Source organism: Nicotiana tabacum, chromosome 4, assembly GCF_000715075.1.
Source record: "Nicotiana tabacum cultivar K326 chromosome 4, ASM71507v2, whole genome shotgun sequence".
Taxonomy (NCBI): Eukaryota; Viridiplantae; Streptophyta; class Magnoliopsida; order Solanales; family Solanaceae; genus Nicotiana; species Nicotiana tabacum.
The window spans coordinates 2440392-2459678 of NC_134083.1; the positions used below are offsets into that span (position 1 = coordinate 2440392).

At 39.5% G+C, this 19287-nt stretch overlaps 1 protein-coding gene across 1 annotated transcript in view; it reads left to right on the plus strand.

The window, feature by feature from the left end:
• Positions 1–17465: 17465 nt before the first annotated feature.
• Positions 17466–19287, plus strand: part of LOC142180393 (uncharacterized) — a 69848-nt gene continuing 68026 nt past the window's right edge. Inside the window, exons 1-2 of the mRNA XM_075252610.1 lie at positions 17466–17937; positions 18001–18414. Of these exons, the coding sequence (XP_075108711.1) occupies positions 17466–17937; positions 18001–18414 (886 nt within the window). The remainder of the gene's footprint in view (positions 17938–18000; positions 18415–19287) is intronic.

The window sequence follows — 19287 nt, forward strand, 5'->3', positions numbered from 1 at the left end:
TCCAGCTTAAGGGAGCGGCTTATCAGTGGTGGCGGGCATATGAGATGAGTAGCCCAGTCGAGTTAGCTTCACTTACATGGGTTCAGTTTTCATAGATGTTCCTGAGAGAGTTTGTACCTCAGTCCCGTCAAGATGCATGGCGCGCGAAGTTTGAGCAGCTGCGCCAGGGCATTATGTCAGTATAGAGTATGCCATGAGATTCAGTGATTTGGCCAGGCATGCGCCTGTTTTGGTCGCCACAGTTAGAGAGTGTGTCCGTAGATTCATTGAGGGACTCAGGCATGATATTCGGTTCAGTATGGCTCGGGAGTTAGAGTCAGATGTTTCGTTTCAGCAGGTGGTAGGGATCACTCGCCGTATAGAGGACATGCAGGGCCATGAGAGAGAGTACAAGCGAGATCAGGAGAGAGAGTACAGGGAGGTGAGGAGGCCTCGTAGACCGTAGAGATCTACTGGTACTTATTTTGGAGGCAGGGTATGACATGGTAGAGGTTTTGTGGGTCAGCCAGTTTGGTTTGCACTTCAAGATTCGCACAGTATTTCAGGTGCTCATGGGTCTCAGAGTACTCGTACCGCACAGTTCCCACAGCCACGTCAACAGAGAGGTTGCTTCGAGTGTGGAGATACCAGCCACAGGGTGAGAGATTGTCCTAGATTCTGAACAGGTATGTCACAGCGGAGTATTCAGGCGAGTAGAGGGCGCCCAAGAGGGGAAGGCCCGGCCCGTTGATGTGTTTCCTATAATAGGCTTGAGGCCACTACGCCAGATGATGTCATACAAGTACGCTTTTTATTTGTTACAAAGGGGCACCATTCGTATTTTGATTCGGTTCTGCTTATCGGGGCGAGTTCCCCTATTTGTTGTCCCACATATGGGTGAGTTCATGACTTAGTATTATGTTTAGGTGTTTACCCATGTTGGGCGACTCTATGAGTGGTAGCCCGTGTCTATCGTTTGTTTCTATTCATTATCGAAAGTTTCGAGACTAGAAGTGAATTCATGTTTTCCATTATTACAGGTTTGATGTGATTCCTGAGTAAATTGGTTACGATTTGTAATTTGATACTCTACCGGGGTGAGGGTTTAGTAAGTGTTGTGATTTTATTGGCAGAATTGAATTAATGAAAGATTTCCATTGGTATGATGTGTATTCGACTTGTGATTCAGAGTTGAGGGTGATACCCTCGCGATTCCAGGTGATTTGATATGTTTGAGTCGGGCTGCGTGCCGCGGTGGAAGTTATATCAAGATGAGATTATTGTGATTTGTTCATATACTTTGATTTTTTCCTATTTAAAATTGATTCATAGTGTGGTACTGTTAGAGAGTTGTGCCTGTCGGGCTTGTTTGATATTTCTCTTATGTATTTCTCTTTACGTATTCAGTCATTCTCGTTATGTGCTTCTTGAGTTTTTGCTTATGGGGTGTGTGCCCGGTGGTGTTAGTTGTGACTTGTTGATTCGGGTGTATAGTTAAGAGGTCTTCGTGTTTTTTTTTTGCATCGTTGTCAGTGTTGTGGAGGTTAAAACATGGTTCTAACGGATATGACGCTAAATGCCGGTGATGGTTTTGATTTCGGGCAGCTATTGTGATCAGAAATGTTATTATGGGCCTATGTGTGGTGTGTCTTGTTGTGTGGTCGTACCTTATGGGTGTAGGCATGAGTTGTTACAACTGGTTGAGACTGATATCGGTTATGGTTTTAGAATCGTGTCTTTTGAAGACAAATAGAAGGTGAGAATTTTTGACTCTAAGGCTTATCGGTGTTGATAGAAAGGATAAATTACAGTTGGGATGGTTTCATTAGTCTTATGTGGATTGGGGTGACGTGGGGTCCCCGCGGGTGTATGTTGAATATGTGCGTTCGGTGATTGAAGACTTCAAGGCGATTCTTAGCACGTTCGAGGACAAACATTTATTTAAGAGGGGAAGGATGTAACGACCCGGCCGGTCGTTTTGAGAATTTAAGTCCCGTCCGGCGGCACAAGGCCCTGAGCAGCTTCGTATTATGTGCATTGACTTGCGTGCATGGTTGAATTCAATTATCGGGTGATTCGAAGTGAGTTGGGATACTTAGTCCCTAAATGAGAGCTTAAGTCTTAGAATTTGGACCGTAGTCGGAACTATGTGAAGACATATCCGGAATGGAATTTTGTCGACTCTGTTAGCTCCGTTGAGTGATTTTGAGCTTAGGAGCGCATCCGGATTGTGTTTTGGAGGTCTGTAGTAGATTTAGGCTTGAATTGGCAAAAGTTAGATTTTCGGCGATTTTGGTCGATAGTGAAAATTTTGATATCAAGCTCAGAATGGATTTTCGAAAGTGGTTGTGGGTTCGTAGTGTCATTTGTGACCTGTGTGCAAAACTTTAGATCATTCGGATGTGGTTTGATAGGTTTCGACATCGGTTGAAGGAATTTAAAGTTTCAAGTCCTTTAAGTTTGAATTGGAAGGTGATTCGTGATTTTAGCATTAGTTGATGTGATTTGAGGGCTCGACTAAGTTCGTATGGTGTTTTAGGATTGGTTGGTATGTTTGGTTGAGGTCCCGGGGGGCTCGGGTGAGTTTCGAGTGCTTAACGGATCAAAAGTTGGATTTGTGTTGCTGCTGAAGTCTTCAGGCATTTGTCATTTTCGCACCTGCGGTGTAGAGACCGCAGGTGCGTGATCGCACATGCGGGGAGGCAAGCGTAGAAGCGGAAAAATGGAAGAGTGCCAGGAGTCGCAGGTGCGAGGTGAATTCCGCATCTGCGATGCCCGCAGATGCTTTAGGGTCACGCAGGCGCGGAGGAAATCGCAGAAGCAGACAATAGTCTGCAGGCGCGCACTCGCAGGTGCGTCCCTTTTTCCGCAGAAGCGGACCCAGCCCTCTTAAGTCGTTTCCGCACCTGCGAAGGAAATTCCGCAGGTGCGGCGTCGCAGGTGCGACCCAAGGTCCGCAGATGCGGAATAACTGGGCAGAAAAGGGGCAGATTCGAGGGTTTGAAGTTCACTTCACAAATTTGATTGAGAGCTCGGTAGAAGGCGGAATTTGGAGAGATTTTCGGAGGAAGTTTTTGGGTAATGATTCTTAACTCCTTATGGTTATATTCCACTAATCTGTTCTAGAATTCATCGTTTAAATTCGGATTTGGGGTTTTGATCGAGATTTTAGTGTCAGATTTTAGTAATTTCGATATGGTTAGACTCGTGAGTGAATGAGCTTTCGTATTTTACGACTTTTACCCGATTTCGAGACGTGGGCCCGTGTCTACTTTTTAGGGCGAATTTCGAATTTTTTTTAAAGTATTGATTTAATTAATTAGATGAGTCTATTATGATTGTAAATATGATATGTAATTGCTTTTGTCTAGATTTGGGCCATTCAGAGCCAGATATTCGTGGAAATAGCATTCTTACGGATTGATTGAGCTTGACTCGAGGTAAGTATCTTGCCTAACCTTGTGTGGGGGAACTACCCCTTAGGATTTGAGTCATCTATGTTGATTGTAGTCTGTGTACGCGAGGTGACGAGTGCGTGCTCAGACTTATTTGTGGAAAAGTTGGCCTTTTAGGGTTCTTATGTCCTTATATTCACTGTGTATGATGTTGTTTTTGATACGTTTGAATTCCTATTTGCTAGTTTCACCTCTACATGCTTTGATTAGAGATAATTGCTTTAGGATTCACTCTTACTGTCTATTTGACCCTTATTCGACTTAACCAAAGATTTTACCTCTTCTATCGGCGTGCTATATTTTTCATAACTACTTATCTTTAATTGAAATCATTATTTTCTCATCCTATAATTGTTTAGTCTTAATTGGAGTTATGATTGTCTTCCACTGCTTATCCTTACTTGAATTGTTGAATTTTTTCTCGTAATTGCTCAACCTCAAAAGGAGATTAGATAACCTATATCTTAGTTGACTTGCCATTATTTGAAACTATTTGACTCGTGTTGGCTTCTTATTGTTGACTTGAATATTGTGGAATTATTGCTACATTTTTGTTTTGTTTTCCCTTGTTAAGTTGTTCTCCTTGTGCCTAGCATTCTTTACTGTGGTTATTCCTTGTGAATGAGTTCTACCGTTCTTGTGATTTAAATTCTTGAGTTGATTTGCTCGTCGTACCTTGCATTTCTGTCATTGTTGCTTTTGTACTTGTTGTGGTAATGTACGAGGTTTCTGTCGTGTTATAGTTGTTGTCTCTGTTGTTTGCGTTGCATATTTAAATTGGGACTACAGACGTATTCCGGGAGATCCCTCAGCACTGCATATTTAAATTGGGACTACGGACGTATTCCGGGAGATCCCCCAGCACTACATATTTATTTTGGGACTACGGACGTATTTCGGGAGATCCCCCAGCACTGCATATTTAAATTGGAACTACGGACGTATTTCGGGAGATCTCCTTGTCTTGCATAATTAATTCCGGACTACGGGACGGTATCCCTGTGGTTATATCTCTATTCGGAGCTGCTAATCTTCCATGCTTAGGTGTCACAGGGTGACTTATACTCGAAGGATATTACTTGAAGAGTTTGTATTTGAAAAGTATTTATCTTGAAGAAACTATGTTTGAAGATATTTATTTGAAAGGGTTATACTTGAAAAGTATTTATCTTGAAAGAACTATGTTTGAAGGCTAATTATTTGAAAAGTTTATATTTGAAAGGTTTTATCTTGAAAGAACTATGTTTGAAAGATATTTATTTGAAGGAAGTATATTTCAAAAATAATTTCTTATTGGAAAGGATTATATTCTAAAGACCTCAATTTAAAAACTTACGGGTGAAAGTTTACACTTGAAGGATTTGACTAATTTATTGGGGTTGTTGGCTGAGACCTGATGTGAAAACTATTGCAGTTGCTGAGTTATTACTTGCCTTTACTGTATTGTGATTTCTGGATTTGGGTTGTGTTTTCGTTCATTCTTCTGTGTCTTATTTTGGTGTTCCGTTGTTACTTCCTGTTTTTCCTTCCTTATTGCAATTGCTATGTCGTTAGCCATATCGTGGGGTCCTTAGATAGATGTCATGTTCTCTCATCCCTATACTTATGCTTGTTCAGTTTATTAGACCAGTGGGTGTCTTGACTAGTCCTCGTCACTACTTCACCGAGGTTAGTCTTGATACTTACTGGGCACCGCTGTGGTGTGCTCATGCTACTCTTCTGCATATTGTTTTGTGCAGATCCAGGTAATTGTTCGTTAGCTAGCTGTGTGGACTGTTGTTGCGGAGACTCAAGGTAAACCTGCCGCTGCGTTCGCAGGCTTCGGAGTCACCTTCAACTTTTCATTTTGCATTGTTTATTCTTATTTCTGGACAGTTGTATTTAGAAGTTTTCTAGCAAACACTCTATAAAGCTTATGACTTGTACTACCGGTTTTGGGAACTACAAGAGATTCTATTTAAATAATGTTGTTGTGTTAATTATTATTAGGCTTACCTAGTCCTTACGACTAGGTGCCATCACGATACCCAAACGGAGGGGAAATTGGGTCGTGACAGGTCCATCCCGGGAAACTGTAAATTTGAATAATTTATTGTTAGCTATATGATCTCTATGTGTTGAAAAAATTTGACTATAAATCATATTAGAAATCATGCTTAGGCTATGTTATAGTACTGTTGAGACCCGTAGAGGTCGCGTACTTGTTGAATTATTTGCTAATTGTTGTCCTGTACTCAGTCATGATTTTTCTTGCGTATTATACCTTAGTCTTTATGGATATTTATTGATATACTATGTTATCTTTGTTTGGGCTGATCTTTGTGATTCCTGAGAGCCCGAGAGACTTGAGAGGTTGAGGACTGAGTAAGGCTGAGGGCCTGTCGGTGAGGTAAGGATATTATGGCACGTGAGTTATCCATGCAGGATTTTATAGCATGTGAGTTGTCTGTGCAGCACGTGAGTTGTCCGTGCAGATTATGGCTCTTGGGTTGTAGGTGCCCCTCCGGAGTCTGTACACACCCCCATTGAGTGTGAGTGCTGAGGGCTGAGAGACGAGTGGTTGAGCTGTTGTGATGAGCTGAGTGATTGTTGCCTGAGAGGATGTACTTGCTTTGCATTTGTTGTTGCACTTGGTTGCCATCTGTCATTGTTGTGAAATCTCTGAAATAATTTATATTCGGATTACTTGAAATTGAACTGTATAAATTGATTTGACTTAAACTGCCGGATTTGAAAGTATGTCTATTCTTTGCTGGAACTACTGAAAGTGAACTATGACTATGCAGCTCGTCATTATCTTCAGTTCCTTAGTTATTATTGTTACTTGCTGTGTTGGTTGTACTCATACTACACCCTGCACTTCGTGTGCAGATCCAGGTGTTCCTGAACATAGCGGGTGTTGATCATTTCGCGCAGTTGATTTTCAGGAGATTTTGAGGTAGTTGCCGTGTTCCGCAGACCTTGTCTCTCCTTCTCTATCTCCTTGTTTACTGTATTTAGTCTCAGACTATTATAGACCGTATTTTCTAGACTTGTACTCATATTAGATGCTCATGTACTCAGTGACACCAGGTTTTGGGAGTGTTGTATCGGAAATTGCTAGATTTATTTTTGGTATTGTATTAAACGTTATGTTTTTAAATTTAAAGGAAATCGTAGGTTATTGATGTTGTTGGCTAGCCTAGTACTGAGATAGGCGCCATCACGACAGGTTAAGATTTTTGGGTCATGACACTAGGAATATGTTTTCTTTTCCTTCTATTTTCTTACGGAAATTCCGTTCGAAATATGTTTAGGCATTCATTCTTTTTATAGGTAATAACTTAGAATTTTAAGGGATAGTGAGATGTTTATACTTAAGAAATATTTTAATTATTAAATGTATTTTTTAAATATTAATGGTTTGAGATGTGATTTATGTCAAGTACTACCAGTAGTTCCAAAATCGACAAAAGCAGAGAATGTAAAAGCTAGCTTGCCAAAGTTATACTCCTCGCCTTAAATGAAACAAATTCAACTGACAAGAAATATAAAATAAGAACAAATCCAATATTTAGTGTCTTCTTGCTTTGTGTCAGAAACAAAGAAGAGCATCCAATAAAAGATGATTTGGTTGTTTCTAAACACTTGGTTATCAATCTCAATGGTAATAATATTGCATTTAATAATAAAAATATTTCTATCATTAGATTAAAACGCAATTTGTACAAATCGCATGATAGAATTAAAAAGATATCTTAGCTAGCAGAAATGAATACGTTCATTAACTGAATAAAAGTTTGTTTGCAAAATTTTATAGTTAAAACGAAATATTTTTCTATTTTTGACTCAACAGAAAATGATACCAATAATTATTACCAAGAACAATACTTAAATACTTTAATACCAAATGGCCTTCTACCATACATGTTTGTTGTCAAGTTTATTATTTCTTACGTATGTTAGTGTCACTGTTTATATAATAGACTAAGTTAAAATTGATATTCCATTGTATATAGGTTGATTTTGAAGAAAAATATGCATGGCATGCTACTTAAAAACTTAGATACGCCGAATAGCTTATGTAATAGCACATAGATGGTATATAGAAGTTTTGACAATAATGTCATACATGCAAAAATTATGATACTGGTCAATGTATTTCTAAGTATATTTGTCACGACCCAAAATCTCACCACAGGCGTCGTGATGGCACCTAGTCTCTAAGACTAGGTAAGCCGATTTCTATTACATTTTGAAGCCATTTTTAAAAAAAAAATTAAAATCTAACAGCGAAAATAATTCAATATACAACCTCCCAAGACTGGTAGTACTGAGTCACGAACTTTAACTGAATACATGGAATGATCACGAGGACCGAATATACAATACTGTTTGATTACAAATTAACAGTACAATAAAATGAAAAGACCCTAATGGACTGCGACAGCCAAGCAGCTCTACCTTAAATCCTTATGATCTCGCTTTAACTCTGCTCAAGTCCGATATCTTCAATTCCTGGCTCTGCACAAAAATGTGCAGAAGTGTAGAGTGAGCACACCACAGCGGTGCTCAGTAAGTATCAAGACTAACCTCAATGGAGTAGAGACGAGGTACAATCAAGACACTCACTAGTCTAATAACCTGTGCAATATAATATACAAAATAATAGGAAACAAATAATAATAAAGGCAGGATAAAACAACCAGTGATATGCACAACAGACAACAAGAACACCATTAATATCACTCAACAATTAATAAACACAATTACACCCAATTAAATCAAGCCCTTCAAATAAATGTCTTTCACATAGTTCTTCCAGATAACTCTCTTTCAAATATAATTCTCTCAAATAATTATTTTTCAAATATAATTCTTTCAATAAATCTTTTCAAATACAATTTCCTCAAATAAATATCTTTCAAAATACAATTCTTTTATATGATACTTTCTAAGTAAAAATCCTTTCAAATAAATATTTTGAATATAATTCTTTCAATTAAAAAGTCACCATGTGACACCTCATTTCAAAATCATCAAAATACGGGTCTCAACCCATTTTCATATTTTTCGTAAATACGGGTCTCAGCCCATTTTCATATTTCCACGGCACCTCGTGCCCATAATTAAATCATCATATTTGCCCGGCACCTCGTGCCCTCATTTCATATCACAACTGCACGGACAATTCACGTGTGAAATATCATTATCATTTCATCACAGCACCTCGTGCCCACATTTTATATCACAATTGCACGGACAATTCACGTGCCAATATCCCCATTTCATATCACAATTCACGGCACCTCGTGCCCACATTTCATTTTATAAACCGCCTGGCAATAGCCACAGGCTCCCAATTTCTACAAAATCAGATTATTATCAATTTACTAACAACAAGACAAGTTGCACAAGGTATAAAAATAAACACAAAAAAATCACAACATCACATGAAAATTTTCAACACCACAACCCCACATCATCACATATCATCCCTGACAATAGCCACCCTTATCGCTCTTATTGCCACCCTTATCGCTCCTATAGCCACCCTTATCGCTCCGCCCAGACAATATCAATAGCCACCCTTATCGCTCCTATTGCCACCCTTATCGCTCCTATAGCCACCCTTATCGCTCCGCCCAGACAATATCAATAGCCAACAAACACAACAGTGAAATGCCACCCTTATCTCCCCAAAATAACAACTCACACAACACAACAATTTACACAGAAAATTATCACAACAACATAACAAAAATTAATCATAACATAATTTGCCCAATGGCCACAACCAAATTTCAAAGCTACAACCAAGTCAATTAATTTCACAGCAAATAGCCAAATGCTCCACACAATGTGTATAACACCCAAAAACAATCAATAGAGATAGAAATTATTCAACATAAAGCAAAGTCTTCATAAAAGATCAAATTTTCAATAATTATATAAACACCTCTTCTTAAGCTCATTTAATTAATTATTTGCAAAGGAAAAAATCCAAAATGAAATTAAATTCCAATAATTATCAAGCCAGCAAATTCACAAAATTTCATAAATAATCAAATAACAATCACATCACATTGTCATATAACAACAGAGTCAACAACAAGGGTTTAGGCACGACAAGTAGATGATTAAATATATGCCAACAATTATCCAATTTACTACACAATATGCTCAAGACTTTAACTCAATAAAATTTGCACATATAAACCAAGTACGTACTCGTCACCTCGCGTACATGGTTTTCAATTACCCAAGTTGCACATAAGACTCAATGCCTAAGGGGAATTTCCCCCACTCGAGGTTAAGCAAGACACTTACCTTTTTGAAGTTAGGCCGATATTCCAAAATAGTCTTCTTGCTTGAATTGACCTCCGGACAGCTAAAATCTATCCAAATAAATTGTGTAACTTCATTAAAATTCATCGGAAACAATTCCGGATAATAATACGTCGACTTAAAATTTTATTCCAAAAAGTCAATAAAAGTCAACGCGGGACCCGTCTCTTGGAACCCGACATAATTTTCATGAAATCCGAACACCCATTCCGATACGAGTTCAACCATACCAATTTTATCGAATTTCAATAACATCTCGACCTCCAAATCTTAAATTTAAATCAAGAGGGTTTTCTAAATTTTTCAACCCAATTCACTAATTTAGTGAAAAAAACAACAATAGATTCATGTAATTTAACCAGAATCAATTTAGGAATTCTTACCCCAATGTTTTCCTTGAAAACTCTCGAAAAATCGCCTCACCCGAGCTTCTTGGGACTTTATTCTATTGCCCAGGGGTTTGTTCTTCGCGTTCGCGAGACTCCCCTCGCGTTCGCGAAGAACAAATTCTTCAAAAGTCATTTTCAAACTCTTCTTAGACAGCCTCTAGTATAATGGTCATAACTTTTTGTACAAAACTCCAAATGATGAATGGTTTGACTTTCTGAAAACTAGACTCCAAGGACTATAATTATAGTGTAGCAACAGAGATTTCCAAACTCTTCCCGAACAGCTTATAGTGTATCCACCATAACATTTTGTACACAACTCCAAATGACAAATGGTTTACATTTATAGACACAAAGGACTACAACTTTCATTTTTGGATCATCTCCAAATTTCTTATAGATTGCGAGATATGAGCCTCTAAAGTCAGACGGCGAACAATAAAATTCCCTTCTTCGCGAACGCGAGAACCTCTTCGCGAACGCAAAGAACAAAGTCCTAACAGCAAAATCCTTCTTCGCGAACACGAGAGGCTCCTCGCGAATGCGAAGAACAACACCAGAACCAGCAACCAGCAGCATCAAAACACCCAAACTTGGTCCGGAACCACCCCGAATCAAACCCGAGGCCCCCGGGACCCCGTCCAATCGTACCAACCAGTCCCAATACATAACACGAACCTGCCCGAAGCCTCAAATCACATCAAACAACATCAAAGCCACGAATCATACCCCAATTCAAGCCTAATAAATTTTGAAATTTCAAATTCTATATCTTGTGCTGAAACACATCAAATCAATCTGGAATGACTTCAAATTTTGCACAGAAGTCATAGTTGACATAACGAAGCTATTCAAATTTCCAGAATTGGATTTCGGCCCCGATATCAAAAAGTCAACCCCCCGGTCAAACTTTCCAAAAATTCATTTTCGCCATTTCAAGCCAAATTCCTCTACGGACCTCCAAATAATTTTCCGGACACGCTCCTAAGTCCATAATCACCATATTGAGCTATTGACATCATAAAAATTCCATTCCGGAGTCGTCTTCATATAGTTCCGACTACGGTAAAAAATCTAAGACTTAAGCTTCTGTTTTGGGGACCAAGTGTCCCAAATCACTCCAAATCATCCGGTAACTGAATTCAACTACGCACGTAAGTCAATACACATAATAAGAAGCTGCTCAGGGCCTTATGCCGCCAGGCGGGGCTTAATTTCTTAAAACGACAAATCAGATCGTTACAATATTCTTATTCCTGAATTAAACTTTCATCTTCCGAAACTAAGGAATATCCTTTTAAATTTGTGTGAAAATAATTGTTAGTATGTTTATGTTTTACAGATATAATAATTAAAGCACAAGGACAAACATCCTAAATATTAGACTATTTTATATTTTGCAATTATAATAAATAAAGTACAAGGACAAACATCCTAAATATTAGACTATATTTATCGCAATATGTTTTCTTACACAAACAACTATATGTTGCACTTTCAAGAGGGATATCAATATCGACAACAAGTATGAAACCTAATGCAGAGCAACCAAGCATTAGGAGGAAACATACACAAAAACATATTGTCCACAAAGAAGTGTTCATTAAGATACCATCACATTAAATATTTTTAAACTATAATACATAATTATCCAACTAACATGACAAAATTGATCATTAGTGTAAGTTTTGATGATGTCTTTTTATTTTAAATTTATGTATTATGCTAATGTAATAATACTTTTTGGCATTTAGACGATTGTTGTATTATTATACATAAAATTTTTCTCATTAATTAAATTGTATTATTCCTTCATTTAAATAAATATTTAAATCATCACGTGTCATTATTAACGTGCAACGCACGTTTATAGATACTAGTTATATTAAAATCACGAAGGCCCTTAGCGAAATGTCGTTCACCTTTTTTACCCTTTTAAAATGGAGTTCACGCTGGACAATATAGTAATTTAAATATTTTCCTAATATGTAGAAATTTCAAATAAAATAAAATATTATTTATTAAATCTTTCCTTATTTGAAATATTAAGACTCATAACTAAAATTTTGGTTATGAAATCTTTCTTTTTAAAATTAGCAGAAAGTTTAATATTTAGAATTTCAAAATAAATATAGTCTGGGAGAACTAGGAATATGTTTTCTTTTCTGTCACGACCCCAAATTCCCTCCGTAGGATGTCGTGATGGCACCTAATCTCTAAGACTAGGTAAGCCTATCAATGCGGAATAATAATAAATATCTGAAATAAATAAACTACAATTCAAACAATTTCAACTCCCAAAAATCGGTAGAAATAAGTCACAAGCTTCTAAGAATTTATTCTCAATGTCTCTAAATGTCAAAGTCTAAATAAAATATAAGGAAGCAACATAAAATGATAGAAGGGGACTCCGGAGTCTGCGGACGCTGACAGATATACCTCGAAGTCTCCGTGCGCAGGTAACTCACTGACGTCTAGGCTGGTAAAAATATACCTAGATCTGTACAAAAAGATGTGCAGAAGTGTAGTATGAGTACACCACAGCAGTACCCAGTAAGTGCCAAGCCTAACCTCGGTAGAGTAGTGACGAGGTCAGGTGAGGCCCTACTGGAAAATAATAATGGCATGGTAAAATATTTATCAATGTAGTAAAATAAAATGACATTGAAAATGAATCAAATAGTATGTCACATTTAATGACACCAAATAATTGCAAATAATATCTCGTGGAATCAAAACAGAATTTCCTTCAACTTTATGAAAATCACAACAATTAATCGAAAGCAACTATGGCCATAAATCAATATCAACAAGGGCACTACTGAGGTACCGCCTCATAGTCCCAAATTATAAATAATTTCACAATATCTCATTTCTTTATATCACAGCGGGAGCCTTCACAATTTATTTGAAGAAAACATTTTGAGAAAACGACCTGAACACTTGGTTCCTTAAGTTGGCCTTAAAGTGCTAAGTTTGACTTCGGTCAACATTTTGAGAAACCAACCTCGGAATAGAATTTTGATGATTCCAACAGCTCCGTATGGTGATTTTGGACTTAGGAGCGTGTTCGGAATTTTATTTGGAAGTCCGTAGTTAAATTAGGCTTGAAATGGCTAAAAATAAGAATTTAAATTTGGAAGTTTGACCGATGAGTTGACTTTTTGATACCGGAGTCGGAATCCAGTTCCGAAAATTTTTATAGCTCCGTTATGTAATTTATGACTTGTGTGTAAAAATTTGAGGTCAATCGGAGTTGATTTGATAGGTTCCGACATCGAATGTAGAAGTTGAAAACTCTTAGTTTTATTAAGCTTGAATTGGGGTATGATTCATGGTTTTAGCGTTGTTTGATGTGATTTAGAGGTTCGACTAAATTCGTATGATGTTTTAGGACTTGTTGGTATATTTGGTAGAGGTCCCGAGGGCCTCGGGTGAGTTTCGGATGGTTAACGGATCAAAAGTTGGACTTAAAAAGCTGCTGCAATTTTCCCTTCTGCTGTATATTCTGGGCTATGATCGAGCCCCAGATCGAACCCAGATATCGAGCCTATGATCGAGTCCTGAGTCGAAGTCAGGGACGAGGCTCAGTATTGAAGCTACGATCGAAGGCAAGGCTCGAGGGCCAGGATCAAGACCCAAGATCGAACTTGATCGAGGCCATGACCATGTCCCAGGCTCGAGGCCTGATCGAGGCCATGACCAGCTCCCATGATCGAGCTCCCAAGATCGAGCTCCCAATATCGAGCTCCCAGAGATCGAGCTCCCGAGATCGAGCTGTGAGACCCCAGGTGTTTCTCTCTTCTCTTACGTAATATACGTAATGTGGCGTGGTTATATTAGGTATATATGATTGGGTATAGCACATTGGGAGAATAAGACTGAAAATGTGTGGTAATATCAAGGAACTAAACTAAAGCTTTAAGTCAAAGGAATCCCTTAAACAAAGGTTCATGATTAAAGAAATGGCTCGGGTAGCACCCCGCGCGTTCGGAAGGTTTAATATGCTAAGAATAATGTGTTATGAGGTATTATAATATCACACTGGTCACATGTTAAGTTTTGGAGTCAAGCAAGTTGTGAAATAAAGGTCGGCAAAAGTTATCGTAAATTTCTCTAATAAATTTTCTAAACTTTGGGTCAAATGTATCAGATCATTTCTCCCAATATATAAAGAGTTATGGGACCCACAACCTACCAAATCGAAGGTCTACGAGTCTAGTTTGCAACCAAAGAAATCTCACATCAAACCGATATTGGAGTACAACGTTATGACTATTTTACCGCGGACTGTCCGGGTTGAAATCGGGTCGCGAACCGGGTCGGGTCAAACAAGTGGTATAAGTCGGAAAATCCGACTTTTAAGACCCCAAAACATTTCATCTTCATCCCAAAACAGTGAAAAATCTGAAGAGAGGGTTTCATGGTGTTCTTGAGTGATTAAGGTGCGTTTTTAACGATTTCTATCGTTAAAGTTTGCCCCCACGCCTAGAAGCACAATCTCTACACTTTGCAATCGTTTTCCCCTTCTATTAGCTGTGTTTGGAACTATTTTTGGAAGATAGGAAATTGTTGTTCTTTCTTGTTCTTCAGGATTTATATTTGGTTTGCCAAGGTAATCATCTTGGGACTCTTTTATGATCGTTTTTACAAAGTTCTACGGGCGTTTAGTCAAGTTAGGGTCATATGGCAAATCTGCCGATTTAAACTTATTTATGAACTGTTTATAGGTGCGTATAAGCTGCATATATATAGTGGTTTCGAAGCTTAGGACATAAGGAACAACTTTCGTGAAGGAACTATAGGCATTCGGACGTTCGTTGGAGAGGTATGTTAAGGCTAAGCTTCGTCCTTCCTTTTAGCATGAATTTTGGGAAATTCCTAAGACGCCAAATGTGATATTTTACTATTCTGTTGCTAGAAAGACCTTCTGTGAAAGGCATTGGTATCGTAGCTGAAGTATTTTCATGATGCTATTAGGTTGATATTCCACTCGTTCGGTTAAAAAGGGTATTCAACATCTATATATGTCATTTTGTCGGCTTTCTTAAATATATGTCCATATATATGAATTCTTATTCGTCTTTGGGTTGTGTGACTTAAAAATAAAGGCATTTAGTATTTGCGATCAGTCCTTCTTCCTTGTTAAAGTGTATTTTAAAATCTCTAAAGTGACACATCCATTTCAAAATTTTTAAATATAATGTTTTATGTTTAAACTACTAAAACATTTGATTTTTTTTGAAATACTTTCTTTTACTAATTATCAAGAAATCAGGTATAAGGACTAAGTGAAGCACCTTAAGCTTTTTATGAACATATTCAGAGTTAAGTTATCTTTCTAAAAGTCGAGTTAAGTTTTCAAACTTATTAAAAAAAATATGAGGTTCCACGAGACATTTGTATGCGATACGAAGGTGATTATGAGATTATGAGAATAAGAGTACCAATGAGCCAAGGTTGGCTAAGTTCTTGTTATGGCCTATTATGTGCATTCAAAGTTCATATCATACATGACATATTATGTATGGACTTCGAGCTATAATCGGAGGTAAGGGGCCTATTTGCCCGAAAGACTATATATATTGTACAGATGGCCACAGGTTGGCAATATGATACCGGTTAGCTACCGGGAGAGACCGCCATTGCTAGCATTTGGTTGGGTATGTCATGAATTTACATCAATATATATGTATTCACGACATACGATAACACGAGCATACCATGCATATTTTATTACTATGAGGTCGGATGTCGGCCATGGAGGCTATCAGAGTTTCAGTGTCAGGTGGTATCTTTATTACCTTTTTACATCAACTATGTATGATTCTACTTTCTACCTTACATACCAGTACATTTTTATTCGTACTGATGTCCCGTTACCTGGGGACACTGCATTTTTGTTTCGTGCGTGCAGGTCCAGGTAGGGACTCTGATCGACCCCTCCGCTAGGATTTCGGGGTTCAGCTGTGAGTTAGTAAGCTCCACCTCTTCCTGGAGCTTTCATAGGATGGTTACTTTTGTTGTACAGTTTGGGTATAGTTGGGGCCTTATCCCGACAGTGCTTATGACACTCTTAGAGGCTATTGTGGACACAATATTCTGGGTTTCTTTTTGCTGCTTTCAGTCTCCAGCCCATAGGCTTGGCATGTATATATAGGTGTGTAGGCATGTATGTCTTCAGTCGCGGCCTCGTCAGCCAGCTAGTATTTTATTATTTTGGCTTGTCTACCTATGTTTATATGGCTTATTGTTATTCATGTCATAACCTTACGGTCCAGGCTTAGTATTTCAGATGTTGTGCTGCCCGATCTGTTGGGCCCCCAGTCTAGTTAGCTAGTATGTTTAGTGGCTAACTCGATCGAATACAGTATCGAGTGCCAGTCGTGCCTCCCCTAGTTTGGGGCATGACAAACTTGGTATCAGAGCAGGTCGTATCCCAAGGAGTCCACAAGCCGTGTCTAGTAGAGTCTTGCTTATGGGTGTGTTGTGCACCACATTTATAATCAGGAGGCTATGAGGCATTTAGGAATGGTTACATTTCTTTCAATTAATAGATCGTGCTATAGAGCGAAGTTATAAGAACATATGAAATCTAAATCGTGCTTTATGTTTCCTATCTAACAGGCTACCTATGCTCAGGAGATGGCACAGCGAGAGATAGGTATGGATCTGGGAGAAGGTACCAGTCGTTCCCCACCGGGTCAGAGGGATAGATTTCCCTTAGAGGCTCACAGTGAGTCTCCAGTACCCCTAGTTTCAGCTTCCCCAGCACTTGTTGGAGCCCAGGGAGATGCAGTACCCCCAGCCTCACCAGTTCCATTGTTACTTGAGACAGCTAGAGACACAGGACCTCCAGCACCTATTGTTCCCCCATCAGAGACTGGGGAGCAGGGGATGAGGGAGGTTGTCCAGTTGCTGACTAGGATAGTTTCTATTCATGAGCGACAGCTAGAGTCAGGAGCAGATGCCCGGAGAGATCAGATAGGAAGCTCGACGGTACGAGAGATTCTTCACTTGGCCCCTCCATTATTTACAGGATCCAGTTCCACTGAGGATCCCCAGGACTTTATAGACCATATGTATAGAGTATTGAGGGTGATGCATGCCTCCGTCACCGAGGCTGTGGAGTTGGCTTCTTTTCGACTACGTGATGTAGCCGTCCTATGGTATGAGGCATGGGAGAGATCTAGAGGACTTGATGCTCCGCCAGCAGAGTGGGAGGACTTCTCTGAAGCTTTTTTAGCCCATTATTTGCCACGGGAGGTTTCGGGAGGCCCGTCTTGACCAGTTTCTTAGCCTAAAGCAGGGGGATATGAGTGTGAGGGATTATAGCCATAAGTTTAATTCTTTGGCAAGGTATGCACCAGATATAGTACGTACCATGAGGGCTAGAGTTCATCATTATGTGGATGGTTTGGGGGATCATCTGATTAGAGACTGTAGGGTTGCATCCCTATCGGATGATGTAGATATTTCCCGCATACAGGCTTTCGCTCAAACTACAGAGGACCTTTCCCGTCGGATTCGTGATACTCGCAGGGATAGGGAGCAGAGTAAGAGGGCTCATACTATGGGGTCTTATAGGGAGCCACGAGTTGATTTTAGGCCCCCACTCCATCGATATCCACCTCGGTCAGCAGGTAGTTTCCCACCACAGATGCAGGGCCAGCGGTTTGATCGTTATATTCATTCAGGACGGGGGCAGAGCTCAGGCCAACCTGAGGGCCGTCGACAGGAATGTTCTGCACAGATGAGACAGCTTACTCCTCCATGTACTCAGTGCGGTAAGCTGCACACCGGGCAATGTAGATAGGGTTCGAGTGCATGTTTTCATTGTGGGCAGACAGGACATTATATTAGCCGGTGCCCGGGGTTAGGCAGAGGTACACCAGCTCAGCCTTCAGGATTCACAGCAGCCTCTTCGCCCTCAGTCCGTGCTCCCCGACCAGGTCCACAGTCTACTCAGGGCCGTGGTAGGGGAAGAGGTGGAGGAGACACCTCAGGTTCTAGTGGTGGCCAGAACCGCTTTTATGCACTCACAGGTCGACAGGATTCAGAGGCATCCCCAGATGTTGTTACAGGTATATTGACAATACATTCTCATGCCATTTATGCATTGATGGATCCCGGCTCTACATTTTCATATATTACTCCATTTATTGCTGGTAAGCTTGACATGAGATCTGAGTTGTTGCCACAGCCAGTTGAGGTGTCTACTCAAGTTGGCGACTCTATTGTAGCTAATCATGTCTATCGAGATTGTACAGTGTTAATTAATGACCGTCCAACCTCTATTGATTTAGTTGAATTGGTTATGCTAGACTTCGATGTCATTATGGGTATGGATTGGTTGGCAGCTTGTTATGCTAATATTGATTGTCGTGCAAAGTTGGTCCGATTTCATTTTCCTGTGAGCCTATCCTTGAATGGAAAGGTAATGCAGCCACGCCCAAGGGTAAGTTTATTTCATACCTTAGGACTCGGAGGTTTATTGCTAAAGGTTGTATATACCATCTGGTTCATGTTAGGGATATAGATAAGGAGCCAGCGACTCTTCAGTCGGTTCCTATTGTGAATGAATTCCCGATGGTATTCCCTGACGAGCTTCCAGGAATTCCCCCCGAAAGAGAAATCGATTTCGCTATAGATTTGCTTTCTGATGCGCAGCCTATATCCATTCCTCCCTACAGAATGGCTCCTGCAGAGCTAAGGGAATTGAAGGAACAACTGAAGGACTTGCTCGATAAAGGCTTTATTAGGCCAAGTACATCCCCATGGGGTGCTCCGGTGCTCTTTGTTCGAAAGAAAGATGGGTCCTTGAGGATGTGCATTGACTACAGGCAACTAAATAGAGTCACTATCAAGAATAAGTATCCTCTTCCACGGATTGATGACTTGTTCGACCAGTTACAAGGTGCCAAATGCTTTTCGAAGATCGACTTGCAATCCGGTTATCATCAGCTACGAGTCAGGGATATTGATATCCCAAAAAACAGCATTTAGGATGAGGTATGGCCATTTTGAATTCCTTGTCATGTCTTTCGGGCTTACAAATGCCCCAGCAGCCTTTATGGATCTTATGAACCGGGTATTCAAACCATTCTTGGATGAATTTGTGATTGTGTTTATTGACG